Below are 19,433 nucleotides of genomic sequence, written 5' to 3'. Positions count from 1 at the left end.
ATCATTAACATCGAAATGACGTCATTTGACGTACCTATATTTAAGTAAAAATATACCACCAGCTCGAAACTTTAGTCTAGTGCTGATGTCACTAAAATGGCGGCCACGCGCATTAACAATTTGCGGGACTGATACCATGAGCCATCAATGCTCCACCACTTGTGATATTTAAGTAAAAATATGCCATCAGCTCGAAACTTTAGTCTATAACGTCACTAAAATGGCGGCCACGCGCATTAGCAATTTGCGAGCATTATACCATGAGGCATCAATGCTCCACCATTTGTCATATTTAAGTAAAAATATACCATCAGCTCGAAACTTTAGTCTAGTGCTGACTTCACTAAAATGGCGGCCACGCGCATTAGCAATTTGCGGGACTTATACCGTGAGCCATCAATACTCCACCATTTGTCACCGAGTTTAAATAAGGTGTCACGTTACCATGATGATATCACAATCCCAGCAACGATGACAGTGGGTGGAATAATAGCCGACCATAAATTTCACCAAACGATTCATGCACGCTATTCGAATGCTATATTGATGTGCACTAGGTGCGCTGAACTTAATCAAGACACACGCCAGTGTGTCAAAAGCCAAGTTCTTATAAGAAAAAAAAAATTACTGAAAAATACCTGATAGGTACGTCTTGTTTTATATTCAACACTAGATTTCAACACGGGGTTATTCAAGGGGTGGATCTACAAATTCGTGCCATTTTTAACCGACTTCCAAAAAGGAGGTGGTTCTCAATTCAGCCCGTTTTTTTTTATGTACCTATGTACACCGATTTTTCGAGGTTTTTCAGAACTCTTCAATCCTATCAAGGTTCAGGAAGTGTTCATAGTGAATTAATGTTGTGGGTACCAAGCAACAACTTCATACTTGGATTCCAAGTCCCAACTCCTCAACCCTGATGATGATACGGCACTCCTAAACTATAGTAATTTAGGAACTGCGGATGATGCAATATTTTCTGAAGGTGATCTGATATTTTAGGTATCAAGCAGCGGCTTCATGATTTACACTCCAAGTCCCAACTCCTTAAACCTGATAATGCATGGTACAGCACTCCTAAACCATAGAGATTCGGGAACTGTTCCTGGTGGAATGCCGAGCATAGACCCTGTTATTGAATTCCAAGTCCCAACTCTTCAATCCTGATGCTGCAAGGTACTGAACTCCTAAGCCGTGTGGATTTGGAACGTTTTGCTATTGAATTGATAGTTTAGGTACCAAGCAATGACTACTTACACAAAAAAACTAAAAATACAAAAATATTAAAAAACTGACTTCCAAAATCACTACAAAGTAAAAAATTACTTTTGTTTCTACACGTGCATGTATGAAGTCGGGCAAACATAATAAAATAAACTAGAAATCAAATCGTGAAGCTCGCCCGACTTCAACATACATACACGTGTAGAAAACTTACATACAGACACTTTTAGGCTGTCTCTACATAATTAAGATCATTTTGATCATAATATGGACGTGGTCTAATTTCTAACTAAGTATACCGATCATGACACAGTATCGGGAATAAAGTAATGTGAACCAGACATTTAGAGAGTTTAAACAGATAAACGTTTGGTAACAGACCGTCTGACCCTTACTTATTTGTGTTTTCTATGTTTGTACTAATTTGTTATCTAATAAAACAAAATTGTTCGTTCCTTTGTTCGTTACCTATGCGTTACCGCGTCATTCATTCGAATGAGTTAAAACTTTGTATATTTGTTATTGGTACTTGCATGAAAGAGATCTACGCTTATAAGTTCTTATGACATTCCATTTTTGATTCAAAAACGAACGAAGAATCTTAAGATAACGTTTGTAAACTGCTCCAGAGCTTCAAATTGACCTTTTATTTAGACAACAGTAATTTAGTATTACGCTTGAAGGGGATAATTACAATAATTTGGGGTTTCAAAGCGAAGCTTGGAGATCGTGATCTATTTCAGGACCTAATTGGCGCAACTAACGAGAACTGGCTGGACATGGATTTAAAAACACATTGAAAGTAGGTACCTATTCGATAAAGGTTTATTCCATTCCACAAAATAACGTGAACAGACAATAATTAATCCCTAGTCCCTACTCATGAAAGAAAGTGTGTTTGTTTGTTGGTTTATTGGTTCGTTGATTTGTCCTTCAATCACGTCGCAACGGAGCGGAGCAACGAATCGACGTGATTTTTTGCATGGGTATAGTACTTATATAATCCTTTTTGCCGAGCTAAATTCTTCAGGTACCTACCTACTTAATGCTTCGACTTTAATTAAGTAGGTAGTAATAATTACTATCGAAGATATTTTGTTTGGTGCACAACTGTAAGGTTGAAAAGTAAAAACCGACCAAGTTCGAGGCAGACGCGCGTCCGTAATACAGTTGTATTTTTTCGACATTGCACGTTAAATCAAAAACTATTACTTATGCATAAAAATAAAAATAAAAAACTGTTTTAGAATGTACAGGTATCATAATATTATGATACCCCACTTGGTATAGTATTTGTAGGCGTGTCAATGTTATAATAGGTTTTACTGTCATAGATTCCGTGAAAAGAAACGTTGCATGAAGGAAGCTTTACTCTGTGAAAAGAAGCCATCTTGGATTAGCCGGCAGAGTTGGATTTTGACAGACACGCGTAGGTTATCTGATTCAGAATTCACTCTAGCCTTTTTATTAGAATTCAGATTAGCTTAGGTAATTCGAGATAGGTAGCTTTTAGCGTGAATAATAATGATCGTGATATTTAATTCTGTGATTGTGATAATGTAGAATGTTTGTGTTAAATCGTAACCTTAAAGTAATTCTAACCTTTAATGCTATCCGGTGACTTTGTCTGCAAAGCACTATTAATAATGTTCGGGTAGTTGTTAGACGAATATGGAATATTAATTATATTGGTGAATATTAGAGTAATTCGTGAGTTAACGGTTGGCTCAGTGGATAGATTATTATAATGACATCCGTTAAGGTTATTTCTGCAAACGCTAGTAATTTAGAGTGTAATTGGAGATATACCGGCAGTTGAGATAATAATTAGTTTAAAGTGATAGTTTAGTGTGATAGTAATTTGCAGTTAACTTTGATAGTACCCGCTTTAGAAACGTATAACCCGTTTGGTTAAGAATCATTGATGACTCTTGTGTAGGGTAGACACTACCCTACACAAGAGGTAGGGTAATCAGACAATGAGTTTCCCATTAGATCGAATAGCTTGCATTCTGGTGGTTTCGAGGAAACCGGGCACGAGCTGGCGATCCCTTGAGTGGGATTCGCGTAGGTATAGTGTGGCGATTGCATACCTGGATGAATAGTGTTCGAGGCGCCGTAGCGCACGATGCTATGGCATTCGGTATGTAGACGCGCATAGAGTGGATAAGGTAGAGCTATTGTGATATTGCGAGTTAGTAAAGAGGAGTCAATAATATGATCTGGTTTAGATAGTGAGTGTCAATGCAATGATTATTTTAAGAGTGTTCATGAAGTTGAGATTGATGATTGAGCTAGTCGCCACGCGAGTTTCTTGCTGGCTCTTCTCGCGGTAGGCTGTAGCATTCCGAACCAGTGGTAGATTGTCTTTAGATGATCAGATAAAGAAATGGCTAGTGATTTGATTCAGAGGTTGCAATAGCAATTGTGCCCTAATCACATGATGCGATGATGCTATGATGATGCTATGATGATGATGATGATGATGATGTTGAGATTAGGTTAGAGTGAGGTGAGGGGTCGCTGTGAGGGGTGGTTGGAGGCGACCTAGGTAGGGTTAGGTTAGGTTTACCTCGTTACCTTACGTTGATAGTTTCCCTGTGCTATACGTGAGAGTTTCCATGATAATAATTGAGGATAGTCCATGTAATTTGATAACACAAGAATATCGTTAGTTCACATATGCGGCCTGGTTCCTTTTAAGAAAGTAAATCCCGACTCATCCAATAGGTTGTTTAAAGTGCTGAGAACTAATTGTAAAGATCATTGATTAAAGTACCTAGTGGTTAATTACTACGTTCTGATATGTTCTGATGTCGGCTGAGGATTAATAATAATAATTATCGGTCATTCTCCTTCCTATTTCTGATGTACGTGTCTAGCGCGCCTACATCAGAAGTGGGATGAGCACATGCCCACATTTTTGAAAGTTATGCCCACAGTTTTGCAAATAATGCCCACATTAGCCTGGTTTATAAAAGGATAAAGTTACGAGAAAAGATTATATTAATTTGTTTAAAGAAGAAGAAAAGTTTTCCAATTTTAATACCCACAATTAGGCTTTGTTGTAAAAATTGCAGAAAAAGATTTCGGGGTTTTATCTGAGAGTTAAAAGATCCTTAATATTTCGGATTGGACTCTCACTGCCTCTGAACGTGAAGAGTAGTAAATGGTGTGTGAAATGATGCTTTGTGTAAACCCCGTGATGCAGTGCATGTTGGTATCTATCTGGTATGGAATACTGGTAAGTGTGGTGTAGTTGATCGCAGGACTGGCCTATGCGAGTCAATGTTCTGAATCAGACTACGGTTTGACTATGACAATGTTGACTGTGGTGTAGTTGATTGAGGGACTGGCCTATGCGGGTCGATGTTCCGGATCAAACTACAGTTTGACTATGACAATGATTATGACTTTGATGGTGAACTGGGTGGCAAGTGAATAGTCTAAACTCTAACACCCTTATTAATAAAAAATGCTTACTTCAAGCATTATCCTAAGCTACACTTGGACTAGTTACTTCCAGGACCAACGTAGTATTAACAACGTTATTAATAAATATGGAGCTACCTGGATTTAACAATGCCAGCCTTACTTCGAGATGAAAGCGTGCACGTGTGGCTGCCCCTTGATTAAAAAGTGAAAAGAGAGAGTCAGCGAACGAACTGAATGCTGTGTGTGACAGTGACAGACGATTTCTCTACCTGGACCTATAACTGTCGACAGTATTTTGGATTCGACTTGACTTCACAGCGAGTTCACAGCTGATAGCTTGCACCGCCATTTTTGTTTTGCAATTTTAACCGGCTTTCCAAAAGGAGAAGGTACTCAATTCGGCGCGTTTTTGTAAACCGATTTCTCCGAGGTTTCTGACCGATTTGCATAGTTTTTTTTAATTAGTAGAGGAAGTTCGCGAGTCGTTACCATAAAAATGTTTGGATCCAACTATTTAATCCTGACGCTGCAAGAGTGCTGCACTCCTAAGCCATGGGACTTTGGAAAGTATTGATGGCAATTACTTAATTTATTACCCAGAAAATGTTTCAGTTTCACTTCATATTATCAATGAAATAATCTGAATTGATCTTGTAGATCACTTCGTTTGTGGCAGCGTGTGAACTTACGACATTCCACACTGATGGATGAGACGCTGACGGGATGTGTCCGGTCCGCTTCAGTATGTTGTTAGTTGACGTAATGGACAGATGTGACATTGAGATCATGACTAAATGGATGACCTTTAAGTTGTGAAACATCAGGGACTCTCGGTCCATGTGTGTGCTTGTGTGTTGTGGGACTTGGTTGAAGGAACACACTGCTTGCAGATGTTATGTTTTAGTAAGTCCCTGTGTCTATCCTGGTAAGGAAGTGTCCTTCCAGATGTTGTGAGTCTATCCTGGTAAGGAAGTGTCCTTCCAGATGTTGTGAGTCTATCCTGGTAAGAGAGTGTCGTCCGGGCCAGACTCGCAAGAGTTGGTTGAGGGGACACACTTCTTCCAGATGTGGAGTCTATCCTGGTAAGAGAGTGTCGTCCGGGCCAGACTCGCAAGAGTTGGTTGAGGGGACACACTTCTTCCAGATGTTGTGGAGTCTATCCTGGTAAGAGAGTGTCGTCCGGGCCAGACTCGCAAGAGTTGGTTGAGGGGACACACTTCTTCCAGATGTTGTGGAGTCTAGCCTGGCTGGAGGGATGCACTCGCTCAGTCCAGATGATGTTCGACCCTGGTTGAGGTGTATGGTTCGGGCCGCACCTGAAGAGGTTGGTTGAAGGGATGCACGCGCTTGCTCCAGATGTGTTGGATGAATGGACAGTGTCGTCCGTGCCAGATTCTTATGGGTTGCTTGAAGAGATGTGCTCGTCTTGTCCAGGTTGCACGCTTTTGTTGTGACATGCGTTGGTGACATGTTATGGTTGCGACATGCTATGGTTGCGAAGTAATTTGGTTGTGACATGCTTTGGTTGTGTTATGCATGCTTTATAATATGTAGTTTTTGTGCTTGTGCTGATCGTCAGGATGGACGAGCGGATGTTCTGACGATTGGAAATTGTTTGTGCTTGATACTTACTAGCTCCCGTGGACGGTCGCATGTCAGAATGGCCGTGTAGGCGTGTCAATGTTATAATAGGTTTTACTGTCATAGATTCCGTGAAAAGAAACGTTGCATGAAGGAAGCTTTACTCTGTGAAAAGAAGCCATCTTGGATTAGCCGGCAGAGTTGGATTTTGACAGACACGCGTAGGTTATCTGATTCAGAATTCACTCTAGCCTTTTTATTAGAATTCAGATTAGCTTAGGTAATTCGAGATAGGTAGCTTTTAGCGTGAATAATAATGATCGTGATATTTAATTCTGTGATTGTGATAATGTAGAATGTTTGTGTTAAATCGTAACCTTAAAGTAATTCTAACCTTTAATGCTATCCGGTGACTTTGTCTGCAAAGCACTATTAATAATGTTCGGGTAGTTGTTAGACGAATATGGAATATTAATTATATTGGTGAATATTAGAGTAATTCGTGAGTTAACGGTTGGCTCAGTGGATAGATTATTATAATGACATCCGTTAAGGTTATTTCTGCAAACGCTAGTAATTTAGAGTGTAATTGGAGATATACCGGCAGTTGAGATAATAATTAGTTTAAAGTGATAGTTTAGTGTGATAGTAATTTGCAGTTAACTTTGATAGTACCCGCTTTAGAAACGTATAACCCGTTTGGTTAAGAATCATTGATGACTCTTGTGTAGGGTAGACACTACCCTACACAAGAGGTAGGGTAATCAGACAATGAGTTTCCCATTAGATCGAATAGCTTGCATTCTGGTGGTTTCGAGGAAACCGGGCACGAGCTGGCGATCCCTTGAGTGGGATTCGCGTAGGTATAGTGTGGCGATTGCATACCTGGATGAATAGTGTTCGAGGCGCCGTAGCGCACGATGCTATGGCATTCGGTATGTAGACGCGCATAGAGTGGATAAGGTAGAGCTATTGTGATATTGCGAGTTAGTAAAGAGGAGTCAATAATATGATCTGGTTTAGATAGTGAGTGTCAATGCAATGATTATTTTAAGAGTGTTCATGAAGTTGAGATTGATGATTGAGCTAGTCGCCACGCGAGTTTCTTGCTGGCTCTTCTCGCGGTAGGCTGTAGCATTCCGAACCAGTGGTAGATTGTCTTTAGATGATCAGATAAAGAAATGGCTAGTGATTTGATTCAGAGGTTGCAATAGCAATTGTGCCCTAATCACATGATGCGATGATGCTATGATGATGCTATGATGATGATGATGATGATGATGTTGAGATTAGGTTAGAGTGAGGTGAGGGGTCGCTGTGAGGGGTGGTTGGAGGCGACCTAGGTAGGGTTAGGTTAGGTTTACCTCGTTACCTTACGTTGATAGTTTCCCTGTGCTATACGTGAGAGTTTCCATGATAATAATTGAGGATAGTCCATGTAATTTGATAACACAAGAATATCGTTAGTTCACATATGCGGCCAGGTTCCTTTTAAGAAAGTAAATCCCGACTCATCCAATAGGTTGTTTAAAGTGCTGAGAACTAATTGTAAAGATCATTGATTAAAGTACCTAGTGGTTAATTACTACGTTCTGATATGTTCTGATGTCGGCTGAGGATTAATAATAATAATTATCGGTCATTCTCCTTCCTATTTCTGATGTACGTGTCTAGCGCGCCTACATATTCTTACTTTGAAAATTAAAAATACCAATATTGTTTGTCCATGAACACATTTTAATTATTTTTTTCACAAACCGTGAATTTGTGGTTTTAAAACCACAAATTCACCGTTTTTCAAATTTTTCCTTTTACGTGTGCTATAATAAGACTCAATCTAGGTCAACGGGAAGTACCCTGTAGATTTCTTGACAGACAGACATACAGATAGACAGACAAGGAAGTGATCCTATAAGGATTCCTTTTTTCCTTTTGAGGTACGGTACGGTGGGGTTTTAAAACCACATATTCACGGTTGTCGGATTTTTCCTCTTATACGTGTGCTATAATAAGACTTAATCTAGGTCAACGGGAAGTACCCTATAGGTTTCTTGACAGACAGACAGACAACAAAGTGATCCTACTTATAAGGATTCCTTTTTTCCTTAAGAGGTACGGTACCCTAAAAACAAACAGACACATGGTTTTATAAGATTAGTGTGGAAGTATTATTAGTATATAGATACCTAGTATCTGATGAGTTTTGATACTTAATTATAAATCAGCCCTTGTGCTGGCTAATTGACGGGCACGTCGGATCTGTTACGTTGGGTATCCGGTTGCATCCTGCGGAACTGCCGTTTGTAATGCCAAGTTCATTATGACCGTGGCATTCAATATGGTGTTGTCCCATTTCCTATATTTTAGCAGTTGCATATTTTTTCATATTACTTACTTCACTATACTGATACCTATAGTCCGGGATGGATTGAGATGGCAATCGGGGTATGAGGCGGGACGACGATGCCCCACACACCCGCACGTCACCCGCACTGGGTTAACGTGGGGGTGTGCGGGGCGTTCCCTTCCCGATTGCCATTTCAACCTGTCGCGTGCTATAGATAGCTTGAATCATTTGGGGCTTCTTTATTCGCTATCAAGCTGATGAACTTTTTAAACATATCCTCAATTTTTTTACGGTTTAGCTACCATAATCAAATCGGTTAATTTTTTTTACGGTTTAGCGATCATAATGAAATCGCATTCTAAAGATGGAGATACGATACTTTATATCCCGGTAAATCAAATAATTCCAAAGTATTGGCTCTGTATTCTACACTTATTCTAGTCATAATTTAAAACATCTTATTATCTTTGAACAAATTCTTCCTACAAAATTTGCATACGAGACCCAGTAAACTTTTCCGATGATTGTGAAATAAAATATGAATGCTACATCAAAATATTAATAAATATATTTGAGGTAGAAGCTCAAAATACGTAATATTACGGTAAGCAATAAGGTACAGAAAATGTTTTGCTATACCTACCTATTTTTATTTATTTGTACCAACACACCTTGATGTTAAAACGGGCATACGTGAAAACACTTTATAAACATGATGTGTGGAAACAATGACTGTATAAATTTTCAAAGGGGTATCCGAGAGCTTGGTAAACCTTGCAAATCAACAAGCGAACGTCCAAGATGCTAATAAACGTTTACATTGCATACTTGTGCCGAGGATTGTGGGCTTAACGGGTTTCGGATGTTTTATATATCTACAAACCAAGGAGGTTTCGTGGACTTCTGGTCAGACAACGCGGCTATAGATCGTGGGTTCATCTATTTATAAGGGCCTGCGCAAACGAAGGACTATTGTCCGGGGACAATATGATATATATAAGAATATGATCCTATAAGCGTTCCGTTTTTCCTTTTGAGGTACGGAACCCTAAAAATGTCGGGCGCTGTGTAGTGTCTGTATAGCAATCCTTCCTTCGAGATAGAACAAACTATTGTAAAAACATCTTGCTGGGTATAGTATTCTGTCACTCTACCATGCCTTCCCGTCGAGCGATGTTGGTTTAGCCATTAGGTATAAGAAGCAGTAAAACCGAAAGAGTTTTACTAGTAAGAGTTATCCTAGGAAGAGTTTACCTTAGGATACCCTATTGTGAGAAAAACTCTTTCAGTTTTGCTACAGCATGTTTTGAGGATACTCTTTCTAGGCACGTCATGTCATCTGTATCTATATTCGACCCATATCCTCACAGCGGCAGCGTCAGCTTAGGTAATATCTAGAAGCAAGCAAAAGTTAAGTAACTCTACCGGTACTTCAGTTACGTAATATGTGGCTATATCGTTAGTACTGACCATATTATATGTGTATCATCTATGGTACTGACTAAGGCTACTTAATATTTATAAATGCAAGTAACAGATCATCGTTTGGGCAGTGAAAAACCAACAAACCTAATGGCCGTTGAATTATGAAGCTGAATATTAATTGATACAGTGCATCAGAAAAGTGGCGTCGTTTATGGAAGACGTAAAGGCTATGTATGTTTTTTTTGCATTTTCAATTGATTGTCTGTAGCTAAATTAGAATAAATCAGTGCTATTGTGCGTATTTTAATGAATAGGCAATCCAAAACAAGGTGTAAGAAGGCGAATTAGGTCATCCAATGTCTCAAATAATATAATGTAGGTAAGTATCTATTGTTTTGCTGCCAACGATTTGACCAGCATTTTTAATATCGTATGAATTATTATGATACGTCAAAATAGCATGGCATCATCGTGCTTGATTAATCGGTGCATAAGTATCTCATTAGAAGGAAAATTATTCAGGTCTTGTAAGAAGACATAGCTGATATTATATGATTGATACAATCGAGTAATTGAGAGAACCTTCAAATAGAACTTCAAGAAAAGTAAAGTATACCTCTTTACAATAATTAAAAATTACATACCTATATTAAATATTAAATAATAGAATGGTTTTTCCCCGCTCTGCAGTCCGTAGTATTTATGAGGCATAAAGCTAAAGGGTATGCCTCATAAATGGCTGTTTAAACTTTAAATACTTAGGTTCTTTCAATGTAGGTATTTATTATTTATTTACTTTTTTTAAACTTTTCAATGTACCTACGTATAAGTACTTACGTATTTTTTTAACTTACTAGGATTGATTTCTTAGCATTTCTTTAAAATGTAGAGATACTTTTAAGAAGCTTATTCCAATCCCTAGCTTTGTTTACCCAACTTTTAAAAGATTTTTTTAAATGACGATGCTTTGTTTGAGATTTGTTTAATTTATTTGCTCAGTTGAAGTTTAGGGACTTCGCTCGCTTATTTTTATGCCACTTATACTTATTACTTAAATGCCTATCCACCAAATGGTGCCAAGAATACTGGCTGCATTTCCGAGTAAGGGACAAGGGTAAACAAAATAAGGAGTAAAAGTAATAGCTCTCTGAAAAATGAGAAAAAATAATTCAAAAAAAGATAAACATCAAAAGTTCCTGCTATATCGGTTTAAGATTTTATTCCCTCCATTACATCATGTAATTGGATTTCTTATGTGTTGTGATGTTCGAGAAGTCTGCCGATAAATATGACTTTTATCTTAGTCAAACAATCTAAATTCATTTAAAACCCCGCCGATCCGTTTGTTTTACAAAATCATTTTGATATTTGATGGTTAATATAACTTATCGTAGGTCTATCGAATTGTTTTCGCTACAGACCATTTGACCATTTGGTATAGTGCTCGGTGCAGATCGCAGATCTGAGTCTCGATCGAGTTAAATGCCAATAAAATCAAAATCATCTACTTCTTCTGTTTTTTTTTGTAAATATTGCTACTATAATCGAAAATTAATAACTTAAATCTAAACCGAAGTATGTATAATAATTATAATCTCTGCCCGTAGGATAATGTGTGGTACGCACAACTTTCATAAATAAACGTTTTTTTCTTTCTTTTAATTTTTTTTTATTTTTGTTCACAGATCGCTGCTTATAGCAGCCATCGTCATAAGTAATTGTATCCCGTGGACAACATCCAGGCATCATTTTAAACACAATGTGAGTATAGCACTGTTTAATTTCATAGCTTTGGCAGATTGGTTAAGAAAATCACTAAAACTACAAACTCAAAATAGAAATACCTTTTCGCCAAAATGCCCTCAGCCTTTTAATAGGTAGGTGCTTACGAGTACATGGACTAACAGACGTAATCTCGAATACATTTAGGTATCTTAATTTCTAGATCTTTTTGCTCTTGCTTTGCCTGCTTGTACAGAATCCCCGAAAGCCCTTCTTGGCTTTCGGGGATTCTGTATCCTAAAAGTACAATGGTCTGTGAGTCGAGTCGGCGCATTTTTGTGTTCCAAAAGGGGTGTAGAGACTTTGTTGGTCCTGGAGGAGGGTCAACAACAGCAGGCGCTGTTCGTTGGTTGGTTTGCGCGAAAGAGTTTGATCTTGTAGCCCGTGGGGTTTAGTCAGTAAGAGGTCGACATAGCCTGCGTGCCTCCCCGGACGCGGTGATATCCATGAGGATTTCTCCACGAACTGGCATGGTTGGTTAAAATGTAGCTGTCTCATGGATACGAAGCTTTGCAAATAGCATTTTATCGTACTTTAATAAAGACAATGAACTTTGTTTTAATGTAGGTATACTGTTTTAAGAATTAGGAAGTGCGTTGACCACAGTGACTGACCGTGCGCGTGCAGCCTTGACTTTGCCGTCGTCGGCGTAATAAATTGCAATAAAAGTTTTCGCCTTCCCCAATCGACGCGACAGTCTATTATTAACGTAGCTAATAGAAATTGCACATCGATTTCTATTGGGAATTCCGTTATCGATTTGATTCGTTGTGATCGTGCATCAATAGAATTCAGTTAGTTCTCAGTAATAATTGTATTGATTCGAATTGCTCTTCATCGAACTGGGTGATAAATAAGATTTTTAGGAATAGTACTTAGGTAGCTAAGCAATACAAAGCTCTTATTCTTTTTGTCAAGTGCTTAATTATTTCATGTTCTAGGTACGTTGCGCTGGTAAAACACATGTTAATAAATTCAGAGTGTTGTATAAATTCCAAGCCCGACTTAGGTTAGACACTCATTGGTTGCTATCGCCTGAGCGAATTCTTCTTTTTAGCAACTGACCATCTGGTTTTTGTAGCTTAGGCTTCCAGCAGACTTTCGAGGGTGGCTTGGAAGCATTTGAGGATTTTAAAACTGCCGTAGAGAAGCTTGGATTTTTCTCTAGGTTCTATTGCTGCTAAAAAATCTAGATGCTAAAGTGAGAGAAGATAATGTGCGTCTAGAATAGACACCATTGTTACCCGAATAGGTCAGAAGAGGTAATTGAAGTGCTAATTTGATCTAAAAAATATAAAAGGAAAAGCTGACTGTCTGACTGACTGACTGATCTATTAACGCAAAACTCAAACTACTGGACGGATCGGGCTGAAATTTGGCATGCACATAGCTGTTATGACGTAGACATCGACTAAGAAAGGATTTTTGAAAACTTAAGCCCTAAGGGGGGCTAAATTGTATAGTTCACGCGTAAGAAATCGTAGAACAAGCAAAGGGAACAAGCTAGTTTCGAATAAAAAACTAAGAGCAAAAGTAGGTAATGTGCATTCAAGTTAGACAGCATTGTCACTTACTGTGCGGGACGATATAGTGCCTAGTGTGTGTATTGATTGACAATTAATAGTTTAACAGTTATTATAGGATTTTATATAGTATAGATAAACAATGTTTAGCAAAGTCTTATGTATAGTATATACTTAAATAGCATGTAAACAGTAGCATAGTTATGATAGGATTTGTTAAGATTTTACTATGTAAATAACTTAGATTTAATAGCCTTTGATAAAGATTTCATAAATAGAAATAAACAGAGATAGGTAGACAGAGAAAGCAATAGTTTAGAGCGAGAGAAATAGCGTAGATAGAGATAGCAACAGTGATAGAGCGAGATAGTTGTAGAAAGGGATAGGAATAATTATAGAGCGAGAGGCGCGGCTCTCACTACGGTATAGCCCGGAGTCGAAAAGACCCCTCTGAGTAGGCCACACCTCTCGAGCTTGCTCTCTCCTGATTGGTCAATGTAAAGATCCTCTGATTGGCCAGCCAATCAGATGGTCTACTTTTTTTATGGGATTTTCAAATAAATACTGGCCCGGTTTTGTATGCCGGCACAGTTCTCCTCCAGACCTAGCGGTAGCAGTACCTAAGGAATAAAGAAAATAGTGCTTCAACAAGTGTTTTTCTGAAGAATTCCAACCAATCCAGCATAGTGAGATGTGCAGAAGCGCACATTGAATGGTCCTTCGGTCGCCGGATACGTTGGAAAATCGGGAAAATTGAAGAATATTCATCGAATTCGGAAAATATGCCAGTAACACGGCAGGAGCTCAAGAACCGCAAGGCTTCAACAGAAGAAGAGTCTCCGGCCGCATCAGAGGATACTGCTACCACCACCGCAACAGAAACTACAGTGTCAGAGCGAACGGCGTCGAGGGCGGCAACAGACACTTCCGCGACGTCCAGGTCGACGGCCGTGCCACCCTCCGAGACATCGACGTCCGCCGTGCCTTCCTCCGCGTCAGTCAGAGAGATGACTGCAACCGCCGCCGCCTCACAGATGACTGCGCCTACCACCGTCGCGTTGGCACTGCCCGCCGATGCGACACAGTTGGGGCCCCCCGCTGCCGTGGAGGCCTCCGCTATAGAACAGGGGCGTAGCCAGGCTAGAGAAGCGTCGGCCATCCAGAAGAGGAGGAGGACTGTCAAGCCGCAAGAAGTACCACTCCCTCCTAGCAAGAAGGGGGAGGGGTCGACCCACAGCCGCAGCAAGGCGCATAGAATAGCGAAGACCAAGGAAGAACTGCTACGTCTTCAGGTCGAACTAGCCGCTGCCCGCATCGCCGCCATGGAAGCTGAAGAAACAGAAGATGAAATAGAAGATGATGGTGCATCCATCCACTCCGGAGCCGAGACAAGCGAACGAGTGGGCAACTGGCTGGAGTCACAGCCCCCACGCCCCGCGCTAGCGATCACCAGCGAGCCACACTACCCTATAGAACCAGTGGTCAACAGCACGGGACAACAGAAGCACCAGAATCCACTTCAGTCACCGGCGGGAGTGCAACCGGGTCTAACAGAACTCGCCGAAGCCATCACGCTCGCCGTCAAAGCAGCACGACGGCCGAAGTTTATCGAGCTACCCATCTTCGGAGGATCACATCAGGAATGGCTACCGTTCCGCGCCGCATATTACGAAACAGAAAGCATGTTCACCACAATAGAAAACACAAATCGTCTAAGAAGAAACTTGAAGGGAAGGGCGAAAGAAGCGGTTGAAGGTCTTCTCATCACCAGCGCACACCCAACAGAAGTAATGAAGGCATTGGAATCCAGATTCGGAAGACCAGAATCCATCGCTATGATGGAGATAGAAGCTCTACGTGGATTGCCGCGCCTTACCGAGTCACCGCGCGACATCTGCATCTTCTCGACGAAGGTCTCCAATGTGGTCGCGACTCTGAAGACACTCAGCTGCGTGAACTACATGTTCAACCCGGAGGTTTCGAAGACAGTTGTGGACAAGCTCACACCTACGCTGCGCTATAGATACTACGACTTCGCAGTGCTACAGCCGAAAGAAGATCCGGAACTGATGAAGATGGAGAAGTTCCTCAAGAGAGAAGCGGAGCTGTGCGGGCCGTACGCGCTTCCTGAACAAGTGGCACCGCACACATCACATGCACCAGCCACGCAACAAAGAAGACCGCAGAAAATTCACAACGTAACAGAAAAACAGTATACACCCAGGTGCGCCATCTGTGAAGGAGAGCACGGGGCAAGCGATTGTGAACAATTCAAGAATGCGGATGCAAACGGAAGATGGGACATAGCCAAGTCCAAACGCCTGTGTTTTCGATGTCTTCGGTACAGAAACAGAACACACAACTGCCGGGTCAAGGCTTGTGGCGTCAACAGCTGCAAATACTTTCACCACAAGATGCTGCACTACACCAAGGCACCGGAGAAGAAAGAAGGCGTCGAAATCACAGAAATTATCAACTCGGCGTGGACTATACAGAAGAAACAATCCTATCTGAAGATTATTCCAGTGCAAGTTGAGGGGCCCAAAGGAGCTCTCAACACATTCGCCTTGATGGACGACGGGTCAACAGTGACATTGATAGACAACAGCATAGCCGAACTCATCGGAGCAACAGGACCCATCGATCCCTTGAAGATAGAAACTATCAACGACATGAAGACATCAGAGTCAGCCTCAAGAAGAGTGAACATCAAGCTGAGAGGTCTCAACGATCATGAAGAACGTATACAAGCACGAACAGTGAAGAACCTTCAAGTGTCATCGCAACGGGTTTCAAGAGAGTTGGTGGACGGCTGCAAACACCTGGCAGACATCCGCGACTACCTCGTATATGCAGACATCAAGCCTCGAGTCCTGATCGGTCAAGATAATTGGCACCTCCTGTTGACAACAGAAGTGAGAAGAGGAAATAGCAATCAACCAGTAGCCTCTCTCACACCGCTGGGGTGGGTGCTACACGGCAGCCAGAGCCGCGCCGCCGCACGTAGCATCGACTTCGTATCGCACGTCACAGAGGGAACAGAAGACGACCTGGACAGCCTCGTCAAACAGTATTTCGAAATGGACGCACTCTGCATACAGCCGAAGAAACCGAAGACAGATCCGGAAGAACAAGCACTTCGTATCCTGGAGAAGACCACTACCAAACAGGAAGATGGAAGATATGAAACAGGACTTCTCTGGCGCAAAGAAGATGTTACGTTCCCGGACAACTACCACAACTCACTGAAGCGACTTCACAACATAGAAAAGAAGATCGACCGAGACCCCAAGCTGAAACAGAAGTACACAGAACAGATGGAAGCTCTCATCTCAAAAGGATACGCTGAACTCGCTCCGAAACAGAAGACTGCTGGCAAGACATGGTACCTGCCACATTTCGCAGTGATCAACCCGATGAAGCCTGAGAAGCTCCGAGTGGTACACGACGCAGCAGCGAAGACAAAAGGAGTAGCTCTCAACGACATGCTACTCAAAGGACCTGATCTCCTGCAGTCACTGCCTGGCGTCATCATGCGATTCCGGCAACACGCAGTAGCAGTCACAGCGGATATCAAGGAGATGTTCATGCAAGTCAAGCTGCGAGCTGAAGACAGGGACGCACTGCGCTATCTGTGGCGAGGGGAACGAAGAGACAGCCAACCACCTGAAGAATATAGAATGACTTCGTTGATCTTCGGTGCATCAAGTTCTCCATCTACAGCAATCTACATCAAGAACTTGAATGCTGAACAGCACAAAGAAGCTCACCCTGAAGCCGCAGCTGCCATCGTACAGAAGCACTACGTGGACGACTACTTGGACAGCTTCAGAAACCTCGAAGAAGCAGTACGCATCACGAAGTCAGTACGCGAAGTGCACTCAAAGGCCAGCTTCGAGTTAAAACAATGGAAGTCGAACTCGCCTCAACTATTAGAAGCACTGGGCGAAGTTGAACCAACAGAAGACATGGAACTCTACAAGCCAGAAGAGAAGACAGAAAGGTTGCTGGGTGTCATTTGGAAGCTCAACACAGACGAACTCACCTTCAACCTCAACTTGGCACGCGTCGCACCAACACTCATCAGTGGGAAGACACCGACGAAGAGAGAAGCGCTGCGAGTGGTCATGTCACTCTTCGATCCGCTCGGGCTCGCATCACCTGTCACCATAAGAGCGAAACAGCTGCTGCAAGAAGTATGGCGAAGAGGCACGTCGTGGGATGACGAAATAGATGAAGACCTGGCTGAGCAGTGGCAAGACTGGATGAATCATCTGAAGAACCTCAGCAGCGTGGCAATCCCAAGGCGTTACCTCCAGTACAACGACGCCACTTCAATCCAGCTACACGTGTTCACCGATGCAAGCGAAGCAGCCTATTCAGCAGTCGTCTTCTGGAGGACAGTGACACCGGAAGGTGAAGTCAGCCTATCGCTCATCATGGCCAAAGCGAAGGTTGCGCCGCTGAAGTTGACGTCCATCCCGAGGTTGGAGCTCCAGGCAGCAGTGATGGGTACAAGACTCGCCGAAACAGTCATAGAAGAGCACGAGAGAAAACCAGACTGCAAGGTGTTCTGGACAGACAGCAAGACCGTACTCACCTGGATCCGAACAGGAGCACGCTCATACAAGCCCTACGTAGCACATCGCCTGGCTGCAATAGAAGAGTCTTCCAAAGTCAACGAATGGCGCTGGGTGCCAACGAAGCTGAACGTGGCAGACGACGCTACGCGAGACGTGCCAACATCATTCGACGAGAAGCACCGCTGGTACAAGGGACCCGACTTTCTCTACGAAGCAGAAGACCAATGGCCCGTCGAAGTGTCTACAGAAAAAGAAGAACCTTCTGGCGAAGAGAGAATACACCATGTCATAGACAGAAGCAAGCCGAAGCTTTCACAAGCCTTACCTGAGGTGTCCCGCTTCTCAAACTGGGACAGACTCCGGTACACCACAGCTCGAGTTCTGCAGTTCATCGAACTCTGTAGAGCCACCAAACAGAGTGTCAACTACAGAAGGACAAGAAAGAACACAGAAAAGGACCCAAACTGGAAGAAGACGAACAAGCCTGCGACAAAACAGAAACAAACAGTGAAGACAACAGCATCGTCCAGCAGGAAGTTTCTCCCAGTCACTGCAGAACATCTCCGAAGAGCCGAAGAACTCCTGATGCGCTCATCTCAAGAGGACTCCTTCGGAGAAGCAATAGAAGCCTTGAAAAATAGCAAGACACTGAACAAGGAGAGCCGCCTACACCAGCTGAGCGTCGAGTACGTCAACAACACCATCAGACTGAGAAGCCGAATTCAAGCAACAGAAGGCATAACAGAACATCTGAAGAGTCCAATGGTGCTCGACGGTGACCACTCGACAATCAGACTCTGGGTGAATGCAGTGCATCAGCAGCTTCACCACGCCGGCGTCGAGACGACAGTGAACGAGTGCCGACAGCAGTACTGGGTGCTACGCCTGAGACCTGTAACAAGAATGGTCATACGACGCTGCCTTTTCTGCCGAATGAAGACTCAGAAGCCACCATACCCCAGGACTGGAGACCTGCCGGGATGCCGCCTAGCTCATCACAGACGTCCCTTCACATTCACCGGGGTAGACTACTTCGGGCCTCTCTCCGTGACCGTCGGCCGAACAAGACAGAAGAGATGGGTGGCCATCTTCACCTGCCTGACCATGAGGGCCATACATCTGGAGATCGCCGGCTCACTCAGCGCAGACTCGGCGGTGATGGCACTGAGGAGAATGATGGCGAAACGAGGGTCTCCAACTGAAGTCTGGTCGGACAACGGCAGCAACCTGAAGGCAGCAGACAAGGAGCTGCGTCAAGCACTCGACGAAGCAACAGCAGAGGAAGCAGCCAAGAAGACAATCTCCTGGCGCTACATTCCACCCGGGGCGCCGTTCATGGGCGGAGCTTGGGAGCGACTGGTGCGCTCCGTGAAGACGGCGCTGACAGCAACACTCCACGAACGCCATCCTACAGAAGAGGTCCTCTCCACCCTGCTGGCCGAAGTGGAATATACAGTCAACAGCAGACCACTGACTCACGTCTCAGTCAGTCCAGATGATCCAGAAGCGCTGACACCGAACCATTTCCTGCTG

General features: G+C 42.5%; 1 protein-coding gene across 5 annotated transcripts in view; it reads left to right on the top strand.

Moving 5' to 3' along the window:
• Positions 1-19,433, top strand: part of Ppn (proteoglycan-like sulfated glycoprotein papilin) — a 138,309-nt gene that overhangs the window by 60,178 nt on the left and 58,698 nt on the right. For all 5 annotated transcript variants that reach the window (XM_069504508.1, XM_069504505.1, XM_069504506.1 and 2 more), the window contains exon 2: positions 11,698-11,773. In XM_069504508.1, coding sequence (XP_069360609.1) covers positions 11,698-11,773 — 76 coding nt within the window. The remainder of the gene's footprint in view (positions 1-11,697; positions 11,774-19,433) is intronic.

This window comes from Maniola hyperantus, chromosome 18 (assembly GCF_902806685.2).
Source record: "Maniola hyperantus chromosome 18, iAphHyp1.2, whole genome shotgun sequence".
Lineage (NCBI taxonomy): Eukaryota > Metazoa > Arthropoda > Insecta > Lepidoptera > Nymphalidae > Maniola > Maniola hyperantus.
This window is presented reverse-complemented; position numbering and strand designations above follow the sequence as displayed.